The sequence below is a fragment of the Ptychodera flava genome, chromosome 6 (genome assembly GCF_041260155.1).
Source record: "Ptychodera flava strain L36383 chromosome 6, AS_Pfla_20210202, whole genome shotgun sequence".
In the NCBI taxonomy this organism is placed as follows: Eukaryota; Metazoa; Hemichordata; class Enteropneusta; family Ptychoderidae; genus Ptychodera; species Ptychodera flava.
The window spans coordinates 6,374,872-6,400,657 of NC_091933.1; the positions used below are offsets into that span (position 1 = coordinate 6,374,872).

General features: G+C 39.8%; 1 protein-coding gene across 5 annotated transcripts; it reads right to left on the bottom strand.

The window, feature by feature from the left end:
• Nucleotides 1-6,900: 6,900 nt before the first annotated feature.
• Nucleotides 6,901-25,412, bottom strand: LOC139134693 (galactosylceramide sulfotransferase-like). 5 transcript variants are annotated; one of them, XM_070701662.1, is made up of 6 exons: nucleotides 25,254-25,412; nucleotides 14,285-14,415; nucleotides 11,578-11,687; nucleotides 10,085-11,202; nucleotides 8,302-8,528; nucleotides 6,901-8,002 (listed from the first exon to the last, which is right to left on the bottom strand). In XM_070701662.1, exons 2-6 carry the CDS (start codon nucleotides 14,324-14,326, stop codon nucleotides 7,916-7,918), a joined length of 1,584 nt encoding a protein of 527 aa, XP_070557763.1. In that variant the 5' UTR covers nucleotides 14,327-14,415; nucleotides 25,254-25,412; the 3' UTR covers nucleotides 6,901-7,915. The 5 variants fall into 5 exon arrangements, with proteins under 5 accessions (XP_070557763.1, XP_070557762.1, XP_070557764.1 ...); XM_070701661.1 differs by lacking the exon at nucleotides 25,254-25,412 and adding an exon at nucleotides 21,971-22,245; XM_070701663.1 differs by lacking the exon at nucleotides 25,254-25,412 and adding an exon at nucleotides 14,696-14,818.
• Between the last annotated feature and the right edge of the window lie 374 nt (nucleotides 25,413-25,786).

The following is a 25,786-nucleotide window of genomic DNA, read 5'->3' on the forward strand; positions in this document are numbered from 1 at the left end:
CCAGCCACCTGTTGCATCGGCGACAAAGTAAAGCCTCGACCATAGAGGGACTGTGCCTCGACGCAGCGAGCTGCCACGCCTAGTGTGTGTTTACCAAAAGACTAGAAAATTGTTAGTTGCAAGGCACGAGCAGTGTAGCGCCGAATGTCACGGGAGTCACGTATAGCGAAGAACGCCTCCCAAATATGTACGATGATAAAACAAATAATACAGAAATAATAGGGCGTTGTGTAGTTCCGTACTTTCCGGTGATCAAATTTGCAGGTACACCTATGTTCATGGTCAATGAATCTATCATACACTCAGTGTGATAGTTTTCGGACGACCTCAGTTTTCGGACATTTAATGACATGCTGTTCGTTGTCCTCACTTCGCTCTGTATTGATAGCATTTTACAAGTCATGTTACCGAATATTAAGTCGGGTAACGCTGCTGTCCCGTTTTTAATTGTCTTTTTTATCGGTAGAAGCTATTTCGGGCGCTACAAACTTGGCGAAGTTAACACACTGTACGATACAAGGTGTCGAAAGCAACACACAGAGACAGCCCATGTCCGATATTGTAGCACCATACACGTCGAAATATAGTTGCGTCGTCCATGGATTGAACGTGACTAATTTATCACGAAATTTTTACAAACAGTTTTCTAAACACATCGAAATTGAAAATCGAGGGTTTGAAGTTTTAAAATATCAATGTTTAGCCCCTATAATCACATTCCAAATACGGCGTCCGATTACTGCGATACCAGTCCGATTACTACGCACTCAGTATAGAGTCATCAATGCAATTTGGCAACTTTGATCCCCTAAATACCACTTCCGTCCTGTTAACAGTTTGAGGATAAACACAATAAAGTTTCGAAGGGTATGGTAACAAGATTTCGTAGTGCTCGTCATTTAAAAAACGGCTCTGGGCGAAATTCACTACCCTGTCCGAAAACTGTCACACACTGCAGAGTGTAGAGTCTGCTTTATTCACAATCAACGTTACCTTACACTCAAAAGGTTTACATCGCATTGTAGCGACAAACACAGAATATAAGCCAACCGGTTGTCTTCACCGTAAAGCAACGTTAGTTCATGGAGTGATTATTTGAAAACACAGGCAACACAGTGTCACGCTACTTTCGAACCAAACAAACAACGGATAACCCGATATCGACATTGTTCTCATTGCGCACGATAAAAGTATGAATGAACTTGATTTTATTTACTGAGAATTAGTTTTCCTGCTCCAATACTTAAGTCTTACATGCTGCCATCCGGTAAAGAATTAAAAACCCTATTTGATATCGCGTAACCGGGTACTACGTAATATCTGAGCCGCCGTGGTTTTAATTTTGATGGCCTTCTCTCTCGCCAAGTACAGAGCATTAGGCACTTAACGTAGAGACATTGGATGGATCTAACGCCTGGAATAATTTATACACGATGATGATTTTGGTAGTGAGTGATAACAAGTAAGACGAAGATAATAGCGATGATAACAATGCAATGATAGAATGATACATGGTCTGTCCTTGACATTCACACCATCACTACCACTGACATCGGCATTATCACTACAATGATGATGATGATGATGATGATGATGATGATGATGATGATGTTTATGATGATGATGATGATCATGCTGCTGCTGTTGCTGCTGCTGCTGCTGCTGCTGCTGCTGCTGATGATGATGATGATGATGATGATGATGATGACGACGACGAAAATGATGGTGATAATGATGATGATGATGATGATGATGATGATGATGATGATGATGATGATGATAATAATGATGAGTGTAAACAAACAATCACCAAATGCTCACCAGCGGCTGTATGACAGCTCGTCCTACAGCAGGTTGATAGAGGACAACCCATTGATATTGAGAATTCGAAAAGGAGAGATGACTGAACGAAATAGAGACAAGACAAACACATCCTGAAGATATCCATATCTGACATTTGAAAACTGGCAACTGTGGCCTGCAATCAAGGAGTCACGCCATTTATAGGGTGAGGACACCTTAGAAAGGCAATAGACAGGGTCGCCCTCGTCCTGAAATAGACTTCAAGAAATGAATGAGAATAAAGAGTGCCTATACAATCTCCTTTTTAACCTAAGATTGATTTCATGACTGTCCTGTCCCTTGTAAATGAGAAAATCGATAAGTAATGGCGACTTCATTGATAAAACAACTGGTGTCTATCTATAGTCAAACATGTAAAATTCATTTATGATCAAACATCCGTAAGCATGCTTCCATGCTTTGCTTGCCCGTCACTGTTTTCCCCAAACAAAAATATAGGATAATGACCTAATTGATTCATATATATATATATATATATATATATATATATATATATATATATATATATATATATATATATATATATATATATATATATATATATATATATATCAGTGGCTTGGTGTCAATTCAGGCAATGTATAGTGCTCGATGCGTTTCCGCAGGGCATAGGTATTGCTAGACGTGGAACTTGTCGTGATTACTCTACAGACTGTTTCATGCGCTTGGCAATCGTCAGGAGTGATGTTGGCGGGCTCGTTGCTACCTATATATAGGGTCAGGTGTATATGCAAACGAGGCTGTTGTTCTGGCGCGTTCAAGTGTTAATGAGAAGGAATTTGCTTCTGTGTCTACATTTCGAAAGAAATTCTGTACGTTTGTTTAGCAGTGTCGACTTGTCCGAGTTGATAATGTGAAATTTCTCCGTGATGCAGAGGTTACAGCGTTTTGTCTTGGTTGAGTAAGGCTGGGCTCTGTCAATGATAGACCATGTGACGTTGTATTTTGTGTCGCTGTCCTTGAGGGTCCATATGTATTTTGAGAGTTCCGTGCTGTTCCTGTGTTTTGATGTTTTGAAAGTATATTTGTGATATGTATATCTTGTTTTGAAAGCTGAGTCCGTGAGTCCGATATAGTGCTTTGTATCATTGCTTGTATTTACGGTGGCTTTGTATACTACTGAAGGCGTGAGACAGTTTCCGGACAATGGGCAATCTTCTTTTTGCGGCAGTTACATGGCTTGGTTGGTTTGTTGTCGTTGTGTAGGAGGTGGTTGTTATGGGCTCTGATGATACTGCCCATATTTCTTGTACAGCTGTAGCTGACTTTCACATTTTTTTATTGAAGATCTTGTGTAATGGATGTCCTTACGGGAAGTGTAATTTAATGAGGTTCAGGAATCTCTGCCGATGTTCGTTTTTACTGCTTTGTTGAATGGCGGGTTATACCAGATTATCTGCCTGCTTCGTGATCTTTTGGGGGCGCTGCCGGTCGGTGGTTGATTATATTTCATGTTGTGCTGATGGCCGCTTCTCTTGAGTGCTGTTTCGTATTCAGGGGCGGCCTTTTTGAATGTGGCTTCACAGTCCGATATGGTTGATATTCTTTTGTTGACGGAGATTGGAATTTGCTTTAGGATGGGTGGTGGATGGTTGGATCTTTATCTGAAAATCTGTAAATGTACATAAATGACAGGAGAGGGACTAACAAAACTTGACACACTGTCCCCAGCTGGCCTAAATATTCGCCCAAAATTTACATAGCCTTCAATAGCGCCCCCACATACCAGCTTTTGAGTATTTAAAGGGACCCCACTGGACTTCAGCGCGCCAATTTCCAGCTCTCGGCGTCGGTCCAGACAGTTTTGACCGTACTCACTGCCTCCAGGTTAGTCACTCTCCTGTCATTTATGTACATTTACAGATTTTCAGATACTTGTAACTCCACATTGCTCGTTTTCCTATTCAATTCAACCATTGTAATTTTTTAGTCTCTCTCCTGTCATTTATGTACATTTACAGATTTTCAGATACTTGTAACTCCACATTGCTCGCTTTCCTGTACAATTCAACCATTGTAATTGTTATGTTCGTACTTTCTATTGTAGAAAACACCTGAAGAAGCTCTAAATTTAGAGCGAAACGTTGTGTTTGAGGTATAATAAATACGTTTGGAACCTAACAACCAGGTGTGGTAGTGTGTCAACCCAAGTTTTATATATATATATATATATATATTATATATATATATATATATATATATATATATATATATATATATATATATATATATATATATATATATATATATATATATATATGAATGAGAAAAACGTTGAAAAGAGGCACGGTGACAGTCTGGTTATTTTGTCTAGACTGAGATGTATTTCTTGCGTACGACGTTTCGCTCTATAGCTAGAGCTTCTTCAGGTACATCTAAAGAGAGTGATGAAATCTACAGATCTCCGATGCTTGTAAATTACAAGATTACAGTGAAAATTGTTCCTTTGAGCGTACACAGAAGTTAGATTAATTTTTTTGAAACCGTCAAGTCAATAAACAAGATGATAAATTTCGCAAACAACTTGAAACCCCCCTGGATACATAAACTCCCGAGGCTGTCACACTACAACAAACACAAGGATTTTTGTAAAGTTCTCGATTCGAGTCGCACAGGGCAGATATGATTATTGTCCCAGTTTGTTCAAAAGGTCCGTTCATCTACTCGAATTGAAAAAGTCACACTTGTAGATTGTGGTCTGATCTGAGTCGTGACTAGCTTGTCATGTCGGACCGTTTTAAAGTTCAATCCAAAGTCATAGTCCCTACAAAGAAACTGTTCCTAAATGTACAAAGGCGGATCCCGGAGTGGTCAGTGTTCAGGGCAGCCAAAGCCTCTCAGGTATTGATTAAGCTTACAGTAGAAACGCTCTGTGCAGATTCTGTGGGCGAAACTTTACATCCACTAATGCATGTTTCTATCTTTGTGCTCATCATAATGTGTCCATCCAAATCATTATACTTTCCTTATCGTGAGTGAGTCGTGGGCAATGAGGGGGGTCGATGGAAATCAAGAAGATTCAAATTCTGGTGATGAAAGAATGTGAAAATCTTGTTTGATTTGTTAGTATATTTATTTATGTTATTTATTACAGGGAATTTCCGGTGCATTTTTCCTCAGTTTTAAATTTCATTTAACGGAATTCTTTTCTTTATTAATGTGAATTTTACAGCAAATTTGTGATTTACTTTTGTGTTTTGCAAAATATTGTATAATTTGATCTCTGACAGGAAATTTCAATCACGTTATATTCTGTTTTAAATTGAATTTAACATAAATGTTTTTCTTTATTTTGTTATTGACATCAATTCAGCTCAGATTTTCATTTGAATTCCAATAAAATTAATCAGATCATATAAGATTGATTCATTGTTTGTATGTTACATGTGTGTGAAATATATGTAAGTGTTATATAAATGATCGCCATGAAGAACGGGAATCCATGATTGACAATGGCTCATTTCATTCTTTGGAAATTTGTGGAACTTTGATAGCATTAAACAATAACATTAAAGGGGCAATTTTCAATTTTCTGGTTTTTGCATTAGTTGATGTCCATATATAATGTTTATGTGATTTAAGTCATCTGTTCTTTGAAATTTGTGCAGTCAGTCAGTTTGCTAAAAAAAGATAAAGCTGATAAGAACCTCCCTCTTTTAACTAGCCACATCTGTATGTCATCTATATTCAAACTTAAACTCAAACTTAATTCTCTAGTCTCCCTTCATCATTAGCATGGTATTGTAGGATGCAAATAGTACTCAGTAAATGCACATTGTAAAATGACCAAATTTCCTTAGTGGATATGGAGGAAAGATCCACAACAGGATATTTCTGACCTGCCTGCGCAATTTAATGAAATGATATAAGTGTTTTTCAAGAATTCACTCCTGCCCGAGAAAAATTCAATTGATTCTATATTGTTGAATTGCTTTTATGATAATTCATATAGCACATTGAAAGTCTTCAACAAAGAATCAATGGCATTCAAGGAAAAAAGGAAAGCTATAGCAAAATTCTGGTCGTTTTGAAAAGTGCATAAAGGTGCATAAAGATGTACATAAAGCAGTAAATTTATGCAACTTTAATAGGGTGCATAAAGATGATTAATTGTGGTGAGCCATTATACCTATTTAAGGGCTTGCATAAAGGTGTTTACAGGTGTAGCTTTATGCTGCATAAAGGTGATTAATGAAGAACTTTAATATCCTTTATGTCACCTTTATGCAATGCATAAATCTGGATTTTCGTCTTGTGCGTTTTAAAGTTCAATCCAAAGTCATAGTCCCTACAAAGAAACTGTTCCTAAATGTAAAAAGGCGGATCCCGGAGTAGTCAGTGTTCAGGGCAGCCAAAGCCTCCCAGCAGTGATTTAGCTTACAGTAGAAACGCTCTGTGCAGATTCTGTGGGCGAAACTTTACATCCACTAATGCATGTTTCTGTCTTTGTGCTCATCATAATCTGTCCATCCAAATCAATATACTTTCCTTATCGTTTTGTTTTCATCTACTGTATTACGTGGTACCCGGCAGCGGTCACGTCCGCATGCAGAACGAACGGTCAGGGATGTTTAAAAAGTGAGTCGCTGAGGGCGCTTATACTCGGAAATGAAGAAGACTCAAAGAAATGAGGACAATGCTATGGCAGAATGTTTTGGAGGAATAGAGAGTGGGAATAAGGCAGTCATATAACAACATAACTGTGGTAGATCAACTCCATTATTTACGGGCTCAATACACCTTCGACAACATTGCCATTGTCCCTCCCCCACCCAATTCACAAAAAATCTTTTTCGCGTTCTCAGTCTTGCACCTGAAGTACACTGGTTATTGTAATATGAACTTCGGTGACATGCAGCGAGTTAACTTTGTAGTTTAGCTTATGATGAATCGAAGGTGCTTGACTTCGTAATAGATTGTAAAAAATAGTAAATTTTTTACACGAAAGCACTCCCGCCAATATTAATCCTACCGTTTCCTATAACCAAATAACGATGCAACACATTTACACAAACACAGAGTTTATTAATAAATTAGTCATTACTATATAGCCACATTCAGTATTTTTCGAATTGTATTCATAAAATGAATGTCTGCAAAAATAACATTTTCAAATATTTTAACTGTAAAATTTAATTCAGATAAGAAAGCCCTCAACTGGGAAATCAATGCATTATTGCAGCTTGAGCTGCATGGACATCTGAAGTAGTGATGATGGCTATGCCAACGAAAATTGCAAAATGGTAGCTGCGGTTTTGAATAGTCCCTCACTGTCCTTTCTTCCGAGATATCTGTACGTGCTGTTTTGGGACATAGTACCCTTTCCAACGGGCGATCCAACAGTCTCGCCTTCTGGACCCCGATGGCTGTGAGAAGTGAAGAAGGACTTGCCAGGGAGTCCGGAAGCGACGACAGCAAGAAATTTGCTCTTGTCCACGTGTGTTCTTACTGACAGCGGCGAGCTCGACCTTGATTATTAGATTCAGTGTCAGCGAAGACACAGGGTCCAGAAAGCGAAACTACGGATCCATGAGCACAACGTCTAAGTTACGTAGATTTACAATATAAGCTTATATGGAGATTTGCTCATCGGTTTAGAACAGTTTATTGACAAATCGTCACCATCATCACCGCAAAACCAATGGCTACACTGGGAAGTCGAAATGTAATGAGCTGAAAACTTGAAACTTGAAAACTTTGTCGTTTCCACAAATGCGCTCGGCGCTCGATTTAAACAGGGTTTATGTATCTATACAGGAAAAAAATCACAGTTTAGAAATTAGAGTCTAACCCTACAATTACATTAAACGTCGTAAAACTCACTGGAAGTCCTCGCTCTGACATTTGTTGCTCGATGATTGCACAGTAATTCGCAAGATTTGGCAACTATAACACTTTAAAAAGTTAAACAAATTCATTTTGTTTTCCTGAACGAAAAAAGCGGCAAGCGGTTGGATGGGTTGTTCGCATTCAGTATATCAAGCGATATGTAAACTCATTTCAGTGCTTGTTAAACGTTGAAACATCAAATGAAAAGTGTGCTGGACGAATATCAGCGGCCCGTGCCACAAGTACCCGGATGTAAACTGACATCTGATATGACATAGTCTTCATCTGAATACCTGGCTTCACTCGTGACCTATTTAGATAAGACAGAGACATATGACCACTGGAATATGTGTAGAAAACTCATGAGTTCAGTATGATTTTAGTTGACGACGTCGTTGATATGGTGTTCATCTCTTTTTTTTTTTTATTTGCATGTACAAAGACAGCTTTGTTGCTTCGCGTGTTTTGTTGTTTTCATTTATTCATCTAAAGATTCATTGATCATAGTGGTAACAAATTAATCCGAGCATATTGCACAAGGGAATGCGATTGAGTGTCAACATCAAGTCACCCATAATAGCTGTAATACTGAAATATGAAATACACTACCTGTACGTTACTCTTTGACGTGTCGATTTCGAACATCGCGCTATATTTTCCTCTATGCGCCATAGTCTTTGGATGTTCCAAAAGCCCTTCGTCACCGATGCCGACGTACACATCTAGCGCCCTCATCGGCCACCCGAACCACCAAGAGTATTCACGATAGGTTACTTTCAGACAAGTAGCGCCCAACTCCTCGACGAGTGGCTTCTGTATGTGTTTCGTGCTTAGATCTGTGAAGAAGTTTAAGTTTATGCTAAGATGAGAAAATGATTATGGTAACATAAAAGTAAACAGATTCGTCAATATGACATCAAATCAATTGCAGCAACCATTATCATTTAACAAGTAAATCACCAGGTCCACCCCCCCCCCCCCCCAAAAAAAAATCACACAGACAAACAAAATCGATAGTGCAATCTCGTCACCCGTCAAGATTGAACTAATATGAGGTGTATGTAAATATCTTAGAGAAAAGGCTAAACACATTCCGGCAGGAGAGCCTTTTAGGGTAAACATGGAAAATGTATTTCTTGATGTTTAGCAAAGAAATATTAAAATTATGATCGGCCGTCCTTTAAAGGTTGTGTGATAATTGGATGATAACACTGCATCCATTGCGTTCAGAGAGCATATAGTTTAGCGTTGTTTAGAGCAAATTTGCACTGTGGCGACGTCGACGTCAAACTACAGAGTATTATAGCCGAAGTGCAAGACGTGCTCCTGCAGGTGACGCCTTGGAAAATTAAAAACGTTTACGCCTGACACTCATTCACCGGTCAGATTTTGATTTGAAATGTTTGCTTTTAAAAATCTGTTCTCAGTTTAACTTCCAATAACCTATTTTCAGCAATTTGCATCGTGTTTGGTGGAAGTTCAGATCATAATTTCGTCGTAGGATTTTAGCATGTCCAAACTTTCGTTTAAGAGAGTTGGTCTTTAAGGTCAAATGCAGGGAGTTCGTTTTCCATACGCCTGCTCCAATTGTCCATGTTCCCTAACTCTGCCAAATGCTGCGATCACTTTTTAAGTAACAATCTTGGCATTAAAATACATAAGCGGTGGTTGACTAACGAACATCGGACACTGGAGTCTCCGTAGGATACGTTGAAAGAGGGGTTTCCACAAAATTGGAATCGGTTTTCCCTAACCTATTGAACTCCATTTGAACCGGTACAAGCTGGGGACATTGTTTACAAACATTTCGCGTTACAGCGCCGCCTTGTTGAAACATGGAATCTTTGACAGACAGCTGTACGTATTACCGTAATATGCAAATCCACCAAACGTGTAATACTGACCAAACATGGAAGGCCTGATAAAATTCATGATGATGTCATTGCTAGCCAGGTTGCAGCTGCTGATGTGCAGCGTGCTCGGGAGGCTATCTCTGATTGGGCAATTATCACTATTTACAGCAACTTAGGGAGTCTATTTGTATTATTCAATTATAACGGTAAGATTCAGCCATCCCATTGGGTATTAGCTTCTGAGACGCTGCGCATCAGCCCGGTTGCAGGCTCAGGGTCTGCTGACATTGAAGAGGAGGTGGTTTTCACGCACAAAGCTGGTATAGGCATTGCAGTGATCACCGCTGATGTACATGTGACTTGTAAGACCCGTATTATGGATTCCCCGCACCTTGGACTTGATCTCCAGTAAAACTAAATCCACAATTTAAAGACGTGACCATGCTGTCGCTGGTAATTGAAATGTCGAATAATTTCTATGGTAGCAAGTGTCCAGGAAACGTTTCAATAATTACAAAAAGCCAGGCGTGTACACTTACATTTTTTGCCAGGACCCGTCGGCTTCACCTCAAACTCTCCAGGCCCAATGACTTTGTATGCTATGTCAGTCTCGAACGAAAACCATGCTGCAACGTGTTTGCAGTAAAGCCGTCCATCTTTGATGTAAGTTCCCTGTCGTGACAAGTAATCTATGGTTTCTTTCCGGAGAGAGTTAAATCGTTCGCAATCTTCCGTCACCGATTTCTTTAGCGCTCTGAAAAGATTGAGCTCCTTCTCGAAGCCATCGCCGTAGTCGTGGATCTTCCTCCACAAAGTCCGGTTGAACCTTTCGTACAATCTGACGTCGGCGCTGTTCCATCGGTAGATTTTGGCTCGGGAGTCCGACGTCAGAGTTTCGTGTTTGTCGCTTACCCTCCTGGCAAGGTAGAGAATGTCTTCCATTTTCCAACAGAGAAGCCTCTTTAGTAGAATCAACGACTCGTCGTAATACTCGTTGACTATGACCAGGTCGATTTCCCTCTCCATTTGATCGATGTAGCGGTCGACGACATCCTTCTTGTCGTGGTAGACATGATGTAAACCAAAGTGCCATGTCTGACTGTTTCTAGTGATGGCCCAAGCCAGCGAGCCGCTGGGCATTCGCTGTCGGTAATGGCCCGGGTCCGACAGAAACATTCCGAAGTCGCCATTTTTATCGTTCATGTACTTTTTCGAAATGTCGAAAAAGTTGAAGACCGAGCGGAAATTACTCGCAGGGTCCCGCACAATTGACACAAACATTGTTTCGATTGACTTCGGGTGACTTTCGATGGAACCCCTGTTGACTTGAAGCATATTCACCTGGTTTGGCAGCAAAACGCCGTTGCGTTTATGGATGCTCATAGTCTTTTTGTTGCCGGTGTCCTGCAAAGCGCTCGGGTGGTTAACACCGTCCAGGTGGAAGAAGTTCATAAGGCCGCTGTAAGCTTCAGAGTTGTGGAAGGCAATTTCTCTTTTCAGTGTGTATCCATACTTCCTGCCGGCCCTGTGTAACAACGTCACCAGGGTAGTGCTCCCAGTCTTCCGGTTGAAAAGGTACGCTACGTCGTAGCTACCGAAACACGTTGAGTTTGACGACGTCTCCGATAACGCCCGTTTCAGACCCGGAAAACTGCTTCTTTGAAGAAAATATACGAAATATTAGTTAGCATAGTTACATAGGACCATTTCGCCCCTAATCGTAATCGCAAAACAACCCATGAGCTACCCAATTAAAATCGAAAAATTGGCTAGTTGGTACTTTGTGCGATTTGTATCGAAACTGACGTCATCATGTGGTCATACCAAATGTATAGTACCGTGAATACATAGCACAAATACTTGGAGAAATGACGTGAGCTGTTAGTATCACAATGCCGGTACGATTTCATCGGCAAATAATGTAACCTATTTCGCTAATAGAAGATCATTATTAGTGTGGCATGAGTTTTATGGGAAATAAAATTTACGCCACCAACTAACGTTACTGCATTCAGCAAAACGGTTTACCTACCTGAATTCAGCGGCTTGGAAGACGGCTGAGATGTTGGGGTAACTTAGCGTGCTGTACACATAGGAAGCGATATAAAAGAGCGACAGACAGCCTGTGACACCGAAAAATATCTGCAAGAAATGGCAAAACTGGTGAGGGAAATATCTGGTTAAATCATCGTTAAATGTTGAAATAAATATGAACGTGCTGGCTGTTTTGTCATAGTTGTTAATGTTCTTAACGGTGCACTCCCAACACAGGAAAATAAAACAAACAATGATTTAACATCTTACATCGGAAAATTGCGATAATAACAGTGATTGTCAATATTGCAGAAAGCCTTCGACCAATCAATTCACAGTCCGTAAAAGAATTGCTCTCGGATGAAATTAAATCACATTATTGAAGGGTGATATCTGAATATGAACTTAATAGCCCCCGTCGTAAAGCTCATTTTATCAGATCAATGATTTGCGCTTCTAAGAACCATCTTAAAGTTTCGATGTGACGTCAAGATTGCCCCTCGCTATGTTTCTATCGTGGATAACATACATGTACGAATAAAGCAGTTGGACCATTCAACTTCCTTATTTTTCATGATGTAGTTTTTAACCGTTGCATTCAACAGATAAAGCTACTGTGGCTTTCGGGTCCGTCCGGTAACCCTTCATCAGCATGAATGACAGTGGCTGGACAATTGGCATCAGTCGCCAGGTTCGTAATACTTGTAATTTGATGAAATTGTCCGCTTTTATACAGACTCGTTTGGTCGATGTAGTTTCAGTGTTTAAGGCCTATACATGTAACATATTCAGTACAGTGTAATCGAAGTCAAAAACCCCATTTTATCTCCATGTCGATCGTTGATGGGGCGACAACATCGACTGTGAGCTGAGATGAGATAGGGCCCCTCTTTTGTCTCGCAAAAAAAACTATTCATAGCTGCCGCAGATAAATGAGTGTATCACGTCTTACTTGTATTTCATTAAATTATTCTTTTTTAATTAAATTATGAAACGCAACCTAAATGCCGTTTCTATAAATAGTCACGCGATGCAAATGCACGGAAGTGTTAATATGAACTTTAAAATAACATCTGGAGACCAAGAATTGACCTCTTCAAAGCGTAGTCTAAATTTATTCAGAGATGAATTAATATTAATTAAGTATAGTTGTAGCACAAAGATAGCTTTGGTACAATTTTATTTTTAACTCAAAATATAGAAAGGACGACGAATGTGGGAGGTCACACAAAGTCAGAAAGGAGGGGGAGTGATTTGAAGTGCCGTGCGTAGCAGAACATCGACACCGAAAAGGAATATTGACCTGAAAATTATAATATGGAAAAATAACGGAACCCTGTTGTCTTGTTTTTATTGAAAGGCCGTAATGTTCAAATAGAAAGTGATTTTTACAAGTTCAGTTGCAAGCTAGTGCTATAGGTGAGTTTACCACTTGCCGCTCATCAACCTTACGAACTCCATACTTATGTAACAACGTTCGGCAACTTGGACGCTCAAGATGCATTCATCAAATTTCCCTTGTCATTCAGCGTACGTAGTAATGCTTTGCGGGCAACATACAATAAATACCCTGATAACGTGGCGCGAAGGTTCTCTTAGCACTTTGGTCCTTCGCACACTCTTTTTATGTGTTTTTCGGGAAGCATGCTTATTATTTTATAAACATTGTACTTGCAGTGTTCAAGAGTATCCGTCCGTGTGTGGTGGGCACGCAGTTGCAGTGCACTGCTGCGTTCATATTTTGGTTGGACAACCCTCCCCGGTCAGCTGCTTCTACGTGTATGGCGTGTGCCACTTCAGTCAACTTTAGTGGTTGTCTAGCTCGTTGAGTACGTCCATGCGGTATGTACACGCCATAACCCAAAATCGATACCACCTATTGTGGAAACTTAAAAATTGCGGATTCGATTTTTTGCTTACAACAAAGGACTTAAGAAAACCAGTTATAACCGTACTAATAAACGGCCGAGATGGTCTTTACACAATTCAAAATAAATTGTTATCTGACACAACCCCATAACCATAGAAGGACAAACGGAGTTTCTCGGTCAATTGAAAATTGAGACCATGTCAATTTCTTAAGTATTATTCATGTTTTCAATACAAATAACGTTTGATGCGATACATTGCAACATGTCATGCTACATATAGAAAAGTATATATTGAAATTATTGTAGCTGTTTTACTGGATTCATCAGAAGAAAATAGCGACGACCAGTGTTCAAAATCGTATGGACGATAGTATTTCAAGGCAGTCACTGACATCAACAACGAAGCGAGACGACTGTATACCGTCATGATACCACCACCATACATGACATCACCAAACTGGAAATTATCAATTCTCAGTTATTTATTTTTGACATTGCAATCGTCATACCTGATACACAGGAAATATTGCATGAACGTGATCAGCAAACACATACATTCATAGCATGGGGAAATAACGTACGGGACTTCAGAGAAACCGCATGGTCGGTTTACACTTCATCGCTTTCCGAGTTCGCAGGATGCCTATAAATAGCGCTCAGATCTTTTCGTTTGCTCACGGTCACTCCACAGAGTTAGCCCTCGTCCTTAGATGACATGCATCACTACAGTTCCCTGAAAATAGCATGTCAGCGTGTAGTAATAGTTCAACAGTGTATCATTCATGGAGTGTTTGCTTGTAGGCCTACACGTATTCATGGCTGGGTTAATCCTACCTTTCGGTTGGCCAGAGATCTGTTCCTGTTCGCTGTTAGCATCCTCGTACTTTTTAGATCTTCGACAGCTTCCAGAAAGTCGTCAGTGGACTAGTAGCCTTGCATTGACAGGGGGGAAGGGCAGCCGATACCTAAACATACCGAAGTAACAAATCATAGCGTTATCAATTCTGTTGAAGAATTTTAATTTGCCGCGATGCACGTTGGCAGCGCAGTGGTCGCAGAGATGGATCAATATTAATGCCACCGTTATCTGTTTACGTAATAAGGTGAGCCATCTGCTACGGCACAAAGAGACACCATATCGTTTGTCAGTGACACTCTTTTGTCTTTGGAGCTGAGTTAAATGAATGTTAGGAGTTCGATACCTGGTAAGGTTGTAAGTGTGAATTCAGCTAGGAATAAACTTACTAGTACATGATGGTACAAGCTGAGGCCTCGTTATGCACTCCAGTAACCGTTACTTGTCAACATTGCCAAATGATGGCCGATAAAGGCCACTTTTGATCGATATCCATCGCTTATTTATTAACTCCTTAAAATTTTGAGTGTGTCAAGTACTAGACTTTCACTTTTCCTATTGGGAAGATTAGCAGCCCTACGTAAGTACGGATTCACACGGTAAAAAGCTGTTGAAACAAAGACTCTTGCAATGGACCAAAGCTCTTTAAATTATCACGTGAATTATCTGCCAAACCGAAGAAACCTGCATCTCAGGACAGTGCGTATTGGCACAAGACTACCGCTCTGATGACCCCTCCATGACCTTACACCTTTTTTTTTTATTTTCGTTGATACAAACGTCATGAAAGTCTGTCACGGCCGACAATATTTGTAGAATATTGCCGGTAGCCAGCTTATTTTCAAGGCAAATCTTGCAATTTTTCCAGCTGGAAAATATTTCTTTTGAATACCACGTACCACAACTAAACATAGGTCTACTTGCGGCTGAAGGACAAGGTTAATCTCTGCATTTCATTATTTATAGTGTTAGGTGCATCTTGGACACACGTCATACAAGCGTCGCTTGCCCTTATGGAGGGTCAATGATCAAAGTCGGTCTTCAGGACTATAACGAGTAGAATGTGTCTCGTGGACAGATGTTCGGACTTTCGAAGTTTTACAATTCTTTCCTAATCTACCACTTGTCGGGGCTCATTTTAAAGTTCTTGGTGAAAGAAAAATTTTCACCGTCTTAGTTTTTCGGAAATCGAAAATTATATTTTTCTCTATAGAGTTTATACAGGGATTGCGGTCATTTTGAATTTCAAATATCGGTAAATTTTGGGTAATTTGTTTCTCTAGTACCAAAATTTGCACGATGACCCCAGATTTTTATTCTTGCTTTGGTAAGAAAATGATTCAAAGTTTCATAAAGGAAAATTTGAGTAAAAGTTTAAGTCTTTCACTTTCGAGGCGCATACTACCTTAAGCGATGTGACGTTTCATCAAGACATCCATTGATGAATGGTCCTCGCGATATACATTACTAAAATTCCCCCTTTCCTATATTGGCCGGTTGACACTCTTTGTTGACGAGGAATGGGTAATTTGATCTCTAGAACGGGTAGTCGGGAGGCGTCCCCAATGCAACGTGGACCAGTTGCCCCGTTCTGAGATAAATACTGCCCTGTCTTATATTTTATTCATCACTCAATAAAACAGAATTCTTAATTTAATTTTTCAAAGTCTGATAATATGAGAATGCGTACATTACCAAACAACTTGAAAACTTTATAATCATAATGGACCTACACAGGGCTATCGTCAAAACTAAAAGACAGTGGACTTACCCTAGCGATCATAAGATGCACCCTTATCCTACTATTCCTTGGGACCTGCCTCTAAATTAGTCGCACACTCTATAGATGAAATCACGTGTTCGATTACTTCCGCGGTCAGTCTAGACGTGACTCTTTAATTTAATAAATGGCACTGAATAAGCTAGGAAATGTTACTACTGAGTAGTACGGTGGCAGTTTAGTAAATTGAGGCACAAATTTTAGGCAAAACATAAAGTTGCCATTATCCCGTTATGTGCAATGGGAAACGAGAAACGAGTCTACGGAATATTTTTGTAATGGAGCTACTCAATATCGTGGAATACTTTTGAAAGGCTTGTTCGGCACAGCTTCATATTACCGATGTTTTCAACACATTGTTTTGTCAGGTTTTGAATAGCCTAGTATTCAGAAATGCTCCATTGCTGTACCTGTCGCGAAATTTGGCGATCAAAGTCATCGCCATGGTGCACCAACGTTAATCGATTTGAACATGTCGTTCGAGAGAATCATTTGAAATACATGCATTACCAATTCTGCACTTATCTTGGCCGTCCGCAGTGGTGACGCAAGGTCGCTGTCATCGGTCGACACCAGACTGACAGATTCCGTATACAGTGCTACTTGTCTCTGACTGTAAGGGCCTGTGCGCTAACTATACGTGCTTCATTGTTGGAATGGGCGGAGTATTGTCAGTGCATGAGTGTGTGTTTTTATATGAGGAATCTGTGAATATAAACAACAGGTGCCTAACACTGATAATATGTTGCATCATTATTTTCTCGATTCGCTACGGGTCAGTCCCAGGTCACTTCATCTTTCGCGTTTGTGGCAAGTATTGCTGCAGACAAAACTGGAGACAGGGACCTCATTGTTGGCAGCTGTTATGTTGTCTGTAGTTCATACAGTTCTTTATATTTAGCCGACAGAATAATCTGTAAGCTTGTTCAACAGGTGTGCCAATAACATGACGGCATTATGTCTTCTGATGGGTTGAAGTTCAACCAAAGCCGCAATATGCCGGATTTAATTACGATGGACATGGGATTAGAATTGCGACATCTCATAGCATCTACATTATGTAAAAATTGAAAATTAGGGGGGACAATTGAATGTCGTTTATTGTCGGATAAAAACTATGTCTTCAATATTTTAGTTTTATCCAGGTTTCACAAAAAAGTTCCTACCCGACAAATCGATTTAGATTCTGGAAGAATTAAAGTATTGTGTCAATTCGAAATATGAAAGAGCAATGCGGGAGTTTTTTTTTCAAACGCACTGTTACTGCGAAGACGCAGTTTTCACACCAGAAAGTGACCCTTGTTGTACCAAAGAATTATATCTTGATAACGTGACTTGTCATAAACCAGATAGCAAACTGACTGTGTTTTGAGGGAATGTGTGCTGGGGCACCCCCTTTCTAAATGTGTCGGCGGAAAACCAAAGAAATAAGGTTATTTTCATTCCATTATGTTAGAAATGACCTGATAAATACAAAGTATTGAAAATATATTTTAATAATCTTGTGGTCAAATAAAAAGTATTTAAAATATCTTTTAATAATCTTGTGGTCAATTTCTTGATGATGGGACTAATTGCACTCAACCCTATATAAGCTTACAGAGGCGAGGTGCAATAAGACGCCTAGCAACAAAATGCTTTGAACGTTCGCTGAAATGCCCTTGCAAGGACATTTACGTTACAATTTCAATCGAAAACAAAAGGCTGTGACACTCCGTAATCCTCTTCCAGACTAGTACAAACTTGATCCCTGGGATCAAGTCCCTGGCCTTTTAAGCGTTCTACGTTATAGTCAAGAATAAAATCAGGTAACAACAAAACGCAATTTACCAACCCGTATTTCCTTGTGAAATTCAAAATGGCCGCTATACCGCTTATTGACTACATGAGTAAAATATTCCAGTTTTCACTTTTGACAATAACAAGCGGTAGAAACTCAATTTGCTCCAAAGACTTCAAAATGATTCTAAACAAGCAGCCGACAGGCAGGACAACGGTGCCCAGTTGCACTTCACCTCTACGCATGCGCGAGATCTTAGTCCCAGTTTGCACAAATTGACACCCGTTCTTCTCTCCGTTTTTTGGATACACTCAACCCAACGGTAGCAGGAGCTTGGTCGTTTCATATTTTAATCAGCAGTAAACGGACAAGGCCACTTCAATCTGTTTTGATCGAAGTTTGTCGCCAGTCTCCTTTTTTTAATCCACGGCTACACGGACTTCATCTAAAAGCTAATCGATGAACTTGCTCTGACAATTTCAATACGAAATTTATGACTTGGTTCTGCTCTATGTGAATCCCAAGGTCTTAGAATAGGAATGTGTCTTCGTATGGCAATTGTCTCCAGTAAGTTCCATCAAAGTCAGATGCCATTTACAAAATGGCATTCACTTGGTCCACAATAAGCCCTCATCAAGAGGGAGAAACTTCCAGAGTGAGAAGGCCCCGATAGTCCTATGGGCCAGAACCGAAACCTTCCCTCCGTCCCCGATGAAATTTAAACTGATAAGGGTTTTCAGAAAGCTTATCTATTCTCCGATATGATTTAATCAGATTGTCTGCAATCATACCAATAGTGTATGAAAATCCGTAGTGGGTGTGTCACGAAGAGCAGTTGTCATGGCAAGCGTGACGTTATTTTAGGTGAGCTTGTACAATGAAAACATTGTATCCCGAAAAGAAGCTCGCATAGATAAAATTCAAAAGCCCAGAGTTACTTATTTATCAGCTTTTTATTGGTGACGACGGGCGAATGTCAAAACTCTTGTCGTGACGATCGCCTTAACTTTACTAAAACGTGATCCGTCCAGGGATTCTGCAAATTGGTCACCGGATAATGTTTTAAGGGCCGTTCACATAGCCAAAAAAGACTAGGCCCTTGTCCTAGCCAGGTTCGTGGCCGACCAAAAAAACAGGTGTGAACGGTTTTGGCCGGCCACTGTCCGGACAATTCTGTCCTAGTCGAGAGGGGTGGTTTGTGGCCGACCCAGGTCTCTGGCGAGCAGTAAACAGCGTATGTGAACGCGTTTTGTCCGACTCAGGTCCCAGTTGACGCCCTGTGTAGTTGATATGTAGTATAGTCTTTGACCTATTCGACAATTCAGTATCATTTTAGACATGGCGAGTCCCCGGCGGTGGCAGTCCCCAGGTTGGTGGGTACCCATGCTTGTTACCCAAGTTTGAAAAGTACCCCCTTTCCTAGAATATTTCTGAGAAAAACACCCCCTATTTGTGGCAAATCTGGGAGAAATTAGCTGTAAAAAACATACCCTTATTTTCGAAATCTAGGAGGTTAGTATGTTGACTTCCAGGGTTGACCCTGGAGGTTGACTTTGTATACATGTTTTTCATTTTCTTTGTGAGTGAGACTAGACCAGATTTAGTGTCCTAGGGAAAGGACTACCCCTAATCTCGGAGGTTACTCTGAAAAAGTACCCTTTTTCTCGATTTCACGGACCTAGAATCCCCGAGATGACTGAAGAAAAACACCCCCTTTCCGTGAATTTGGTAACGCGCATGGGTACCCACCAACCCGGGGACTGCCACCACCGGGGGCGAGTCGAGGAGTCAACTGGGCTACGGAAGAAATCAAGTGTCTTTAGTTAGGCATTTGGAACGAAGATATGGTGAAAAATCTGATGGACGGCACGTCGAGGGATCGAATCGCGTACAATATCATCTCACAGCATTTGTCAGAGCATGGGTTTGATCGTAGCCCAGATCAATGCAAACGTAAGATGAAACATTTGAAGTCCGAATTCAAAAAAGTTTCTGATAATAATAGGACAAGCGGTCGGGGAAGAAAGACCTGTATGTTTTACGAAGAACTTAGCCAGATTATGGGCAGCAGACCTGCAGTAAATCCCGCTGCAGGCTCGGTTGTGGACAGTTGCAGTTTAGGCTAGACGGTTAGGGACTGGTCAGTTTCTTCGGCCTGGGGGGGCGATGGATTATTTTTTGCCGACGTCAAAAAGTGGCTGACCCCCCTATTCCAAATTTTGAAAACAGGGTGACCCCCCTATTCCAAATTTCTAAAACAGGGTGACCCCCCCCCGGGCGCGACAAAGGTAAAACAAAAGATGGACATAAATTATATATATATATATATATATATATATATATATATATATATATATATATATATATATATATATATATATATATATATATATATATATTACATTTTACATATATTTATATTTTAAATAGTCATTCTATGTTTTAGTGAAATTGTTGACATGTCAGTTGTAAGATAGGAATTTCAAAGTGTCAATCTTAAAGTTTAAATACAGTACATTTGAATGAGCTGTATTTTGAATGAGCTGTGAATGTATTTCACACTTTCTCTGCTTAACCAGATTAGATGTCCTGAACTGTTGTACAGAAATGGATGTCAATCATTAATATCAAAGAGGAAAAAGCAGTGAATCAAAAACTTTGATGGGTGTTAAGACTTGCCAAGCATCCAATTAAATCTACTGAGGAGCCATAGAGAGCTTTTTTAGCCAAATCTGATGTGTACAGTGTGTGAGAGGACCTTTTCTTGTGTAACATTGAAACCATAAAAGTACAGCTAATAATGACAAAAACTGCCTTTTTTAACTGTTATTTTGTTCATAAAAAAGCATCTTTCTACAGAAAACCTATGAAACAAAGGAAAATAATTGCATCAATGAGAAGGAAAGATATCTTGTCATTTTTCTATCTCTAAAATAAGTCACTGTATCAAATATATATTGTGAAATATTTGTGCATGTTGCTTTCTCATACTGAATTCTCACAGACTGAACAGAAAAGTATCAGGAATTTGTCATCCTTTTCATATGAAATGCAGATTTCATAATGGTACACTTTCACTTAGCAAACATCAAGATATCTCTGAAAGTATGGCGCCCGAAGGGCGCGCCAAAAAATTATGAAACATCCTCATATCTCTGATATATATGCCTTGTATATTAAAGTCATGCACCTGAAGGGCATGCTGAAAGATGTATGATATATTCAAGTAATGAGCTTGAAGAGCACGCTGAAAAATATTGAACATACAGATATCTCTGATGTATGTATGCTTGATATGTTAAAGTTGGGCGTGCTGAAAAATATGACTGATTATTAAAGTTACGCGCCCGAAGGGCGCGCCGAAAAATACAACTGAATGATGAATTTTGTGGCTGACACTAGCATTTTAGGCAATGATGAGCCTGTGTCAAAATTCAAAAACACACTGACCCCCCCTATTGGGCATTTCAAAAACATGGTGATCCCCCCTATCACCAAAGTCAAAAACAGGGTGACCCCCCATGAATCCACCGGCCCCCCCAGGCTGAAGAAACTGACCAGTCCCTTAGCTAGACGCTACCAATGATCTAGGACAGCGTTGACGCAATGATCTAGGACAGCGTTGAACGTAATGTGAACGCAGACAAAAGATTAGCTTATCTTCTCACATTCTGCCGGATTAGTTCTGGCCGGCCCTGGGCCTAGATGTGAACCCCATATTACACTAGTTACTTAAGTCTATTTACAATGTGCTATTATCTACTAGTAATATCTAATTTTTCCACCACAACACCTGAGATAATATGTACAATGCTCCAAAGTATTAAAGCGATAATGATACCAAATATCTTCTGACAAAACGACTGATACATTATGAAAACTCAAAAACGAATATCTCTACATGTAGGTAATGTATGGATATGACTCAAATACAACACAGAGTACATATTACATGTACACATTTATCACAAAGTCTCGATCTCATGCATCAGTATCATTAACTGAAGTTCTACCAGCTATCTGTCTCTGATTGATGCTACCTTTTCAGATTTATCAAAAATTGTAGCAGCAAGCAGTAATGTTTGCATGTGTAAGCTTACTCACAGTTGTTTAGTCGTCGAGTCCGATTTGATGCAACGTCACCGGTCAACGTCTCAGTAGATCTTGTTCTTGGTCCAGGTTTAATGCAACAATCTTTTGAAGCTCTGCCGGGTAGAGTTAGACTTGGTTCAAGTGTGGGATTTGTGAATGTTTTAATGGGGTGAACGCGATGATTTGTGTTCTGTTTTCATGTGAAACGCGATGAATGGGGTGAACGCGATGAGTGGGGTGAAGGCGATGAGTGGGGTGAAGGCGATGAGTGGAGTGAGGTGGGTGCTCTGTACAGGGAAGTTTCAACTAGCTCACAACTGCGCAGACTCAAAGGAAACGTGTTCAATCGCTAGGAAAACCTGGCCGAAGCTGCCAAATTCCGAATAGGTTTGTACGAAAGAGGAGAGACACAAGAGAAACTACTACAAATGATTTTATTTTTCAAGTGTAGGGTAGAGTTTGTCAGTAGGACGTTAGTAGTATTGGTGTTTAGTTTTAGTTCCCCCTTTTCTGATGCGTGATATCGGTCGTTTTCGCTGTTTTCATGTTTCGTGCAGTTGGTACCATGATATGTGACGCAAATGTTGGTTCCACTGACCTCTTCATATCTCAAAATAAAACTATAGATAACTGCAATCGATAACTAAATCAGACAATCAAACAACCAAATCCTCCTGCATCGAGGTGTCAGAGAAGAGCATAGCGAACAGCGGGCAAAAAATTCTTCTCTCAAATTTAAAGAAACCGCTGAAAAGCCAATCAAAGTCAGCTCCCTATGAAGACAAAATCACATCTTTCTCCTCTCTCTCCAAAACCAACAACTTTTTTCAAGGCTATGACAGAAAATTATCTGTCACACCAAACAGAGTGTCAACCATTACTTGACACAGCAATCATGGATAAACAACAAAGATGTGAAACACTATCTCAGCCTCTTTCAACAAACCTTTAAACGCTTGGAATATAAGTACTAAGAAAAGGCTTGAAATTTATCCCAACTTCAAAAAGGGGTCAAGTTTGATTTCAGAAATCCCCGAAACGACATAAAGTGTGAGAACCATTGCAAGCAATTGAAAAATCGAAAGCCTGGTTTCCTTATAGAGCACATGGCATACATCAAATTAAACCATACTATATACGGTATTGAACCAAGCGACGTATTAAGAGACCACAGTGCTCATTATAAGACGTTAAGGCAAATCATAAAGAGAACCATTATATAACTCAAGTGAAAGAAATCGAGTGATGAGTTTGATACATAACTTGATTAAGCGGCTTATCACTTCTGTATTTTACCGCCATATTGTTAACAGCTAACACAAAACCGGGTGAGTGTGGGTAACAGGTCATGAGTTGGGATCCAATGGAGACATTACAGAATTTTCATGTACTGCAGTTGTTTTTATTTTAATTTGTTATTGCATATTTAGTTCTCATCGTGTTCCAACATTGATACTCATTGACGATAAAAAACAAAATCGAAGACACCTGTCATCCATGTTCCTGTTTCCATTTTCAAATGATTCCATAGATGTCACAGATCACCGGTACACTATCAAACACAGAAAAATTATATAAGTGAACTGCTATAAAGTGAAGTCTTCGTTTCACATCTAGCCACTCCGGTCCCGTGTCCTGCCTTGGCCAGTTGCCTGTTGGGAAGTCATCATTTAACCCACTCTGCTGGTCAAGAGCTTATTATGCCCATAATACGTATTCTTTCAGCCGCTCAATCACCTTTGATTTCATACAGGAATAAAAAAAAAACTGAATAAAGAGTAAAACCTACGTTTGATAATTTGATAATAGGTTGAAGAGTTCTCAGACTGACTGACTGAAAATTCACAATCTTACAAGTAAAGACCAACAATTCTGATATTTGTCCATCACTCTTTTGAACCATGAAACCGCTGATCAGTGGAACTGACTTCATGTAGTAACACAAATATGGTGTTCTGTAAAATTATTCAATAGAGATCCAGTTTGGCTACTATGAGGTATAAAAAAACACATTCTACAGCTGGCATTTGATGATTATCATTGTCCTCCCTGACAAGTAGAGGGTGAAATTGCACCATTCAATAACAACGACAGAGACAATGACGATGACAAAGTCAAACTACTGACAGTAATTGTATGGCCGACTCTTACGTCACCTGCAGTGTCATTCCAAGGACTTGGGTTAATATCAGTGTCGACGTAAGGATAAAAAAAACTAAATCCTTCAGCTTATCCAACAGATCTGAGGAAAGACATCCGAAAATAAAGAAGAAATCTGCATTCACTTTATACTCGGCAAATATCTTTTTTCCCCAGAAAGTTATGCATTTTTCGGTGTTTTCAACTCCTATCAACAAAGGAACGATTGTTGACCTGTAATATTTATTCACTCCTTATTTCAACGTAATCTGATGGTTTTTTTGACAATGCACATTTTCAATGTAAGTCAATGGGTTCAGTTTTGTGCAATTTTATCATCGGACTGATCGATGATGTGATCCATACACTGTACCACCATCCGGCGGATGTGTACAAGTTTTCTCATCCACCATTCGTTTTGACATTGACCTTTGACATCGTCATTGTACCAATGGCATCTGTGGCATGACATGTAATATACCAATATAAAGTTCGTACAGTAATGGTAACTCTCTGTATTTGAATTTTATCTGTACCTTTGTCGAAAGCTGAGATATCCACAAATTTGCTGAGAATGTCCTTATTGAGTTATTCCGCCGTGGTGAGACAGGTCACGGGCAGGTGTGCACACAGTCATATGAGGCAGAGAAATGTACGAACGCCACCGAAGACTGTGAATGACATATGCCACAAGAATAGAGGAGTACAATAATCAGTTACAAAGTTACCAAAAATAATTATACCGACGCTCGACCAACACTGTACTAAAGCTAGCCCAAAATTTCATGATGCCGTGCGTGTCATAAAGTAGGTCAAGTTTGTTAGCCCAGTTTGGCATTCAGTTGGTTTCGCGTGCGCGTGTTTTGTGTTAAACCACATAAAAACCCAAATTACTAGTCAATTGCTGGTACTATTGAACAGTTTTAGACAAACTTGAAACTTTTTCCTCTAAGAATGTTTATATACTCAGAGGCTTTACTCGCTGCATATTCCGTATTATTCGTTTAAACCAATATCGAGAGAGAGTCTAGCGTAGCAGCACTTTATATTTGCCGTCGTGTGTATTTGCAGTTGCGATCGATGCAGTGCACTGCGTTTCAAACACGAAATACACTCTCTCGCCTCTATTTTAGAACATAATTCATGTTTCACTTACTTTTTAAAGCTAGTCTAGTCCAGTCAGACATAAAGTAACAAAACGACGTAAATACGGCTTGCTAGCACGATCTGTCCAAATTTCGACTACCTGCTCGGCCCGATGCATCTGTAGACTTCAGATCGGTGCTAGCTGCGTCAAACGATATTGGTCGGTTTTACAGAACGCGAAAACGTGGCTAGTTCTGACTCCAAAATCCGCAACGGGAAGGCAATCTTAGGAATAGGGGACGCTCAGTCTGAGGAGACCCACTCGCAATTTAGTTTTTTTGCGATTTTGCGTAGCGTGAATACTATTTTTCCAAATTTATACTTTTTCGTCAACCCTTATGTTAATAATGCTTTCAAAAATCAGCATGACTAATTTTTTGGCAAATTTTGTTCAGCAAATTATCTTTTCAGTGAGTGCGCGTGTGACCACCCCCTCACAAGATGTCGTACGATCCTGGTCATGGTACAACACATAATCGAATAGCTTAGAAATTGATACTCTTTTGTGTTATCTTTTGTTCTTTTGTTCCCAGGGGTTGTTTA

Bases quoted from the DNA above. Each gene is read 5' to 3' on its own strand.
- LOC139134693 (XM_070701662.1), bottom strand. From the start codon at position 14,326: ATGCTAACAGCGAACAGGAACAGATCTCTGGCCAACCGAAAG. The intron at 11,203-11,577 runs GTAGGTAAACCG...TTTTCTTCAAAG, and splicing joins TTCCAAGCCGCTGAATTCAG to AAGCAGTTTTCCGGGTCTGA. The intron at 8,003-8,301 runs GTAGTGTATTTC...TTATCTAAATAG, and splicing joins CGTCAAAGAGTAACGTACAG to GTCACGAGTGAAGCCAGGTA.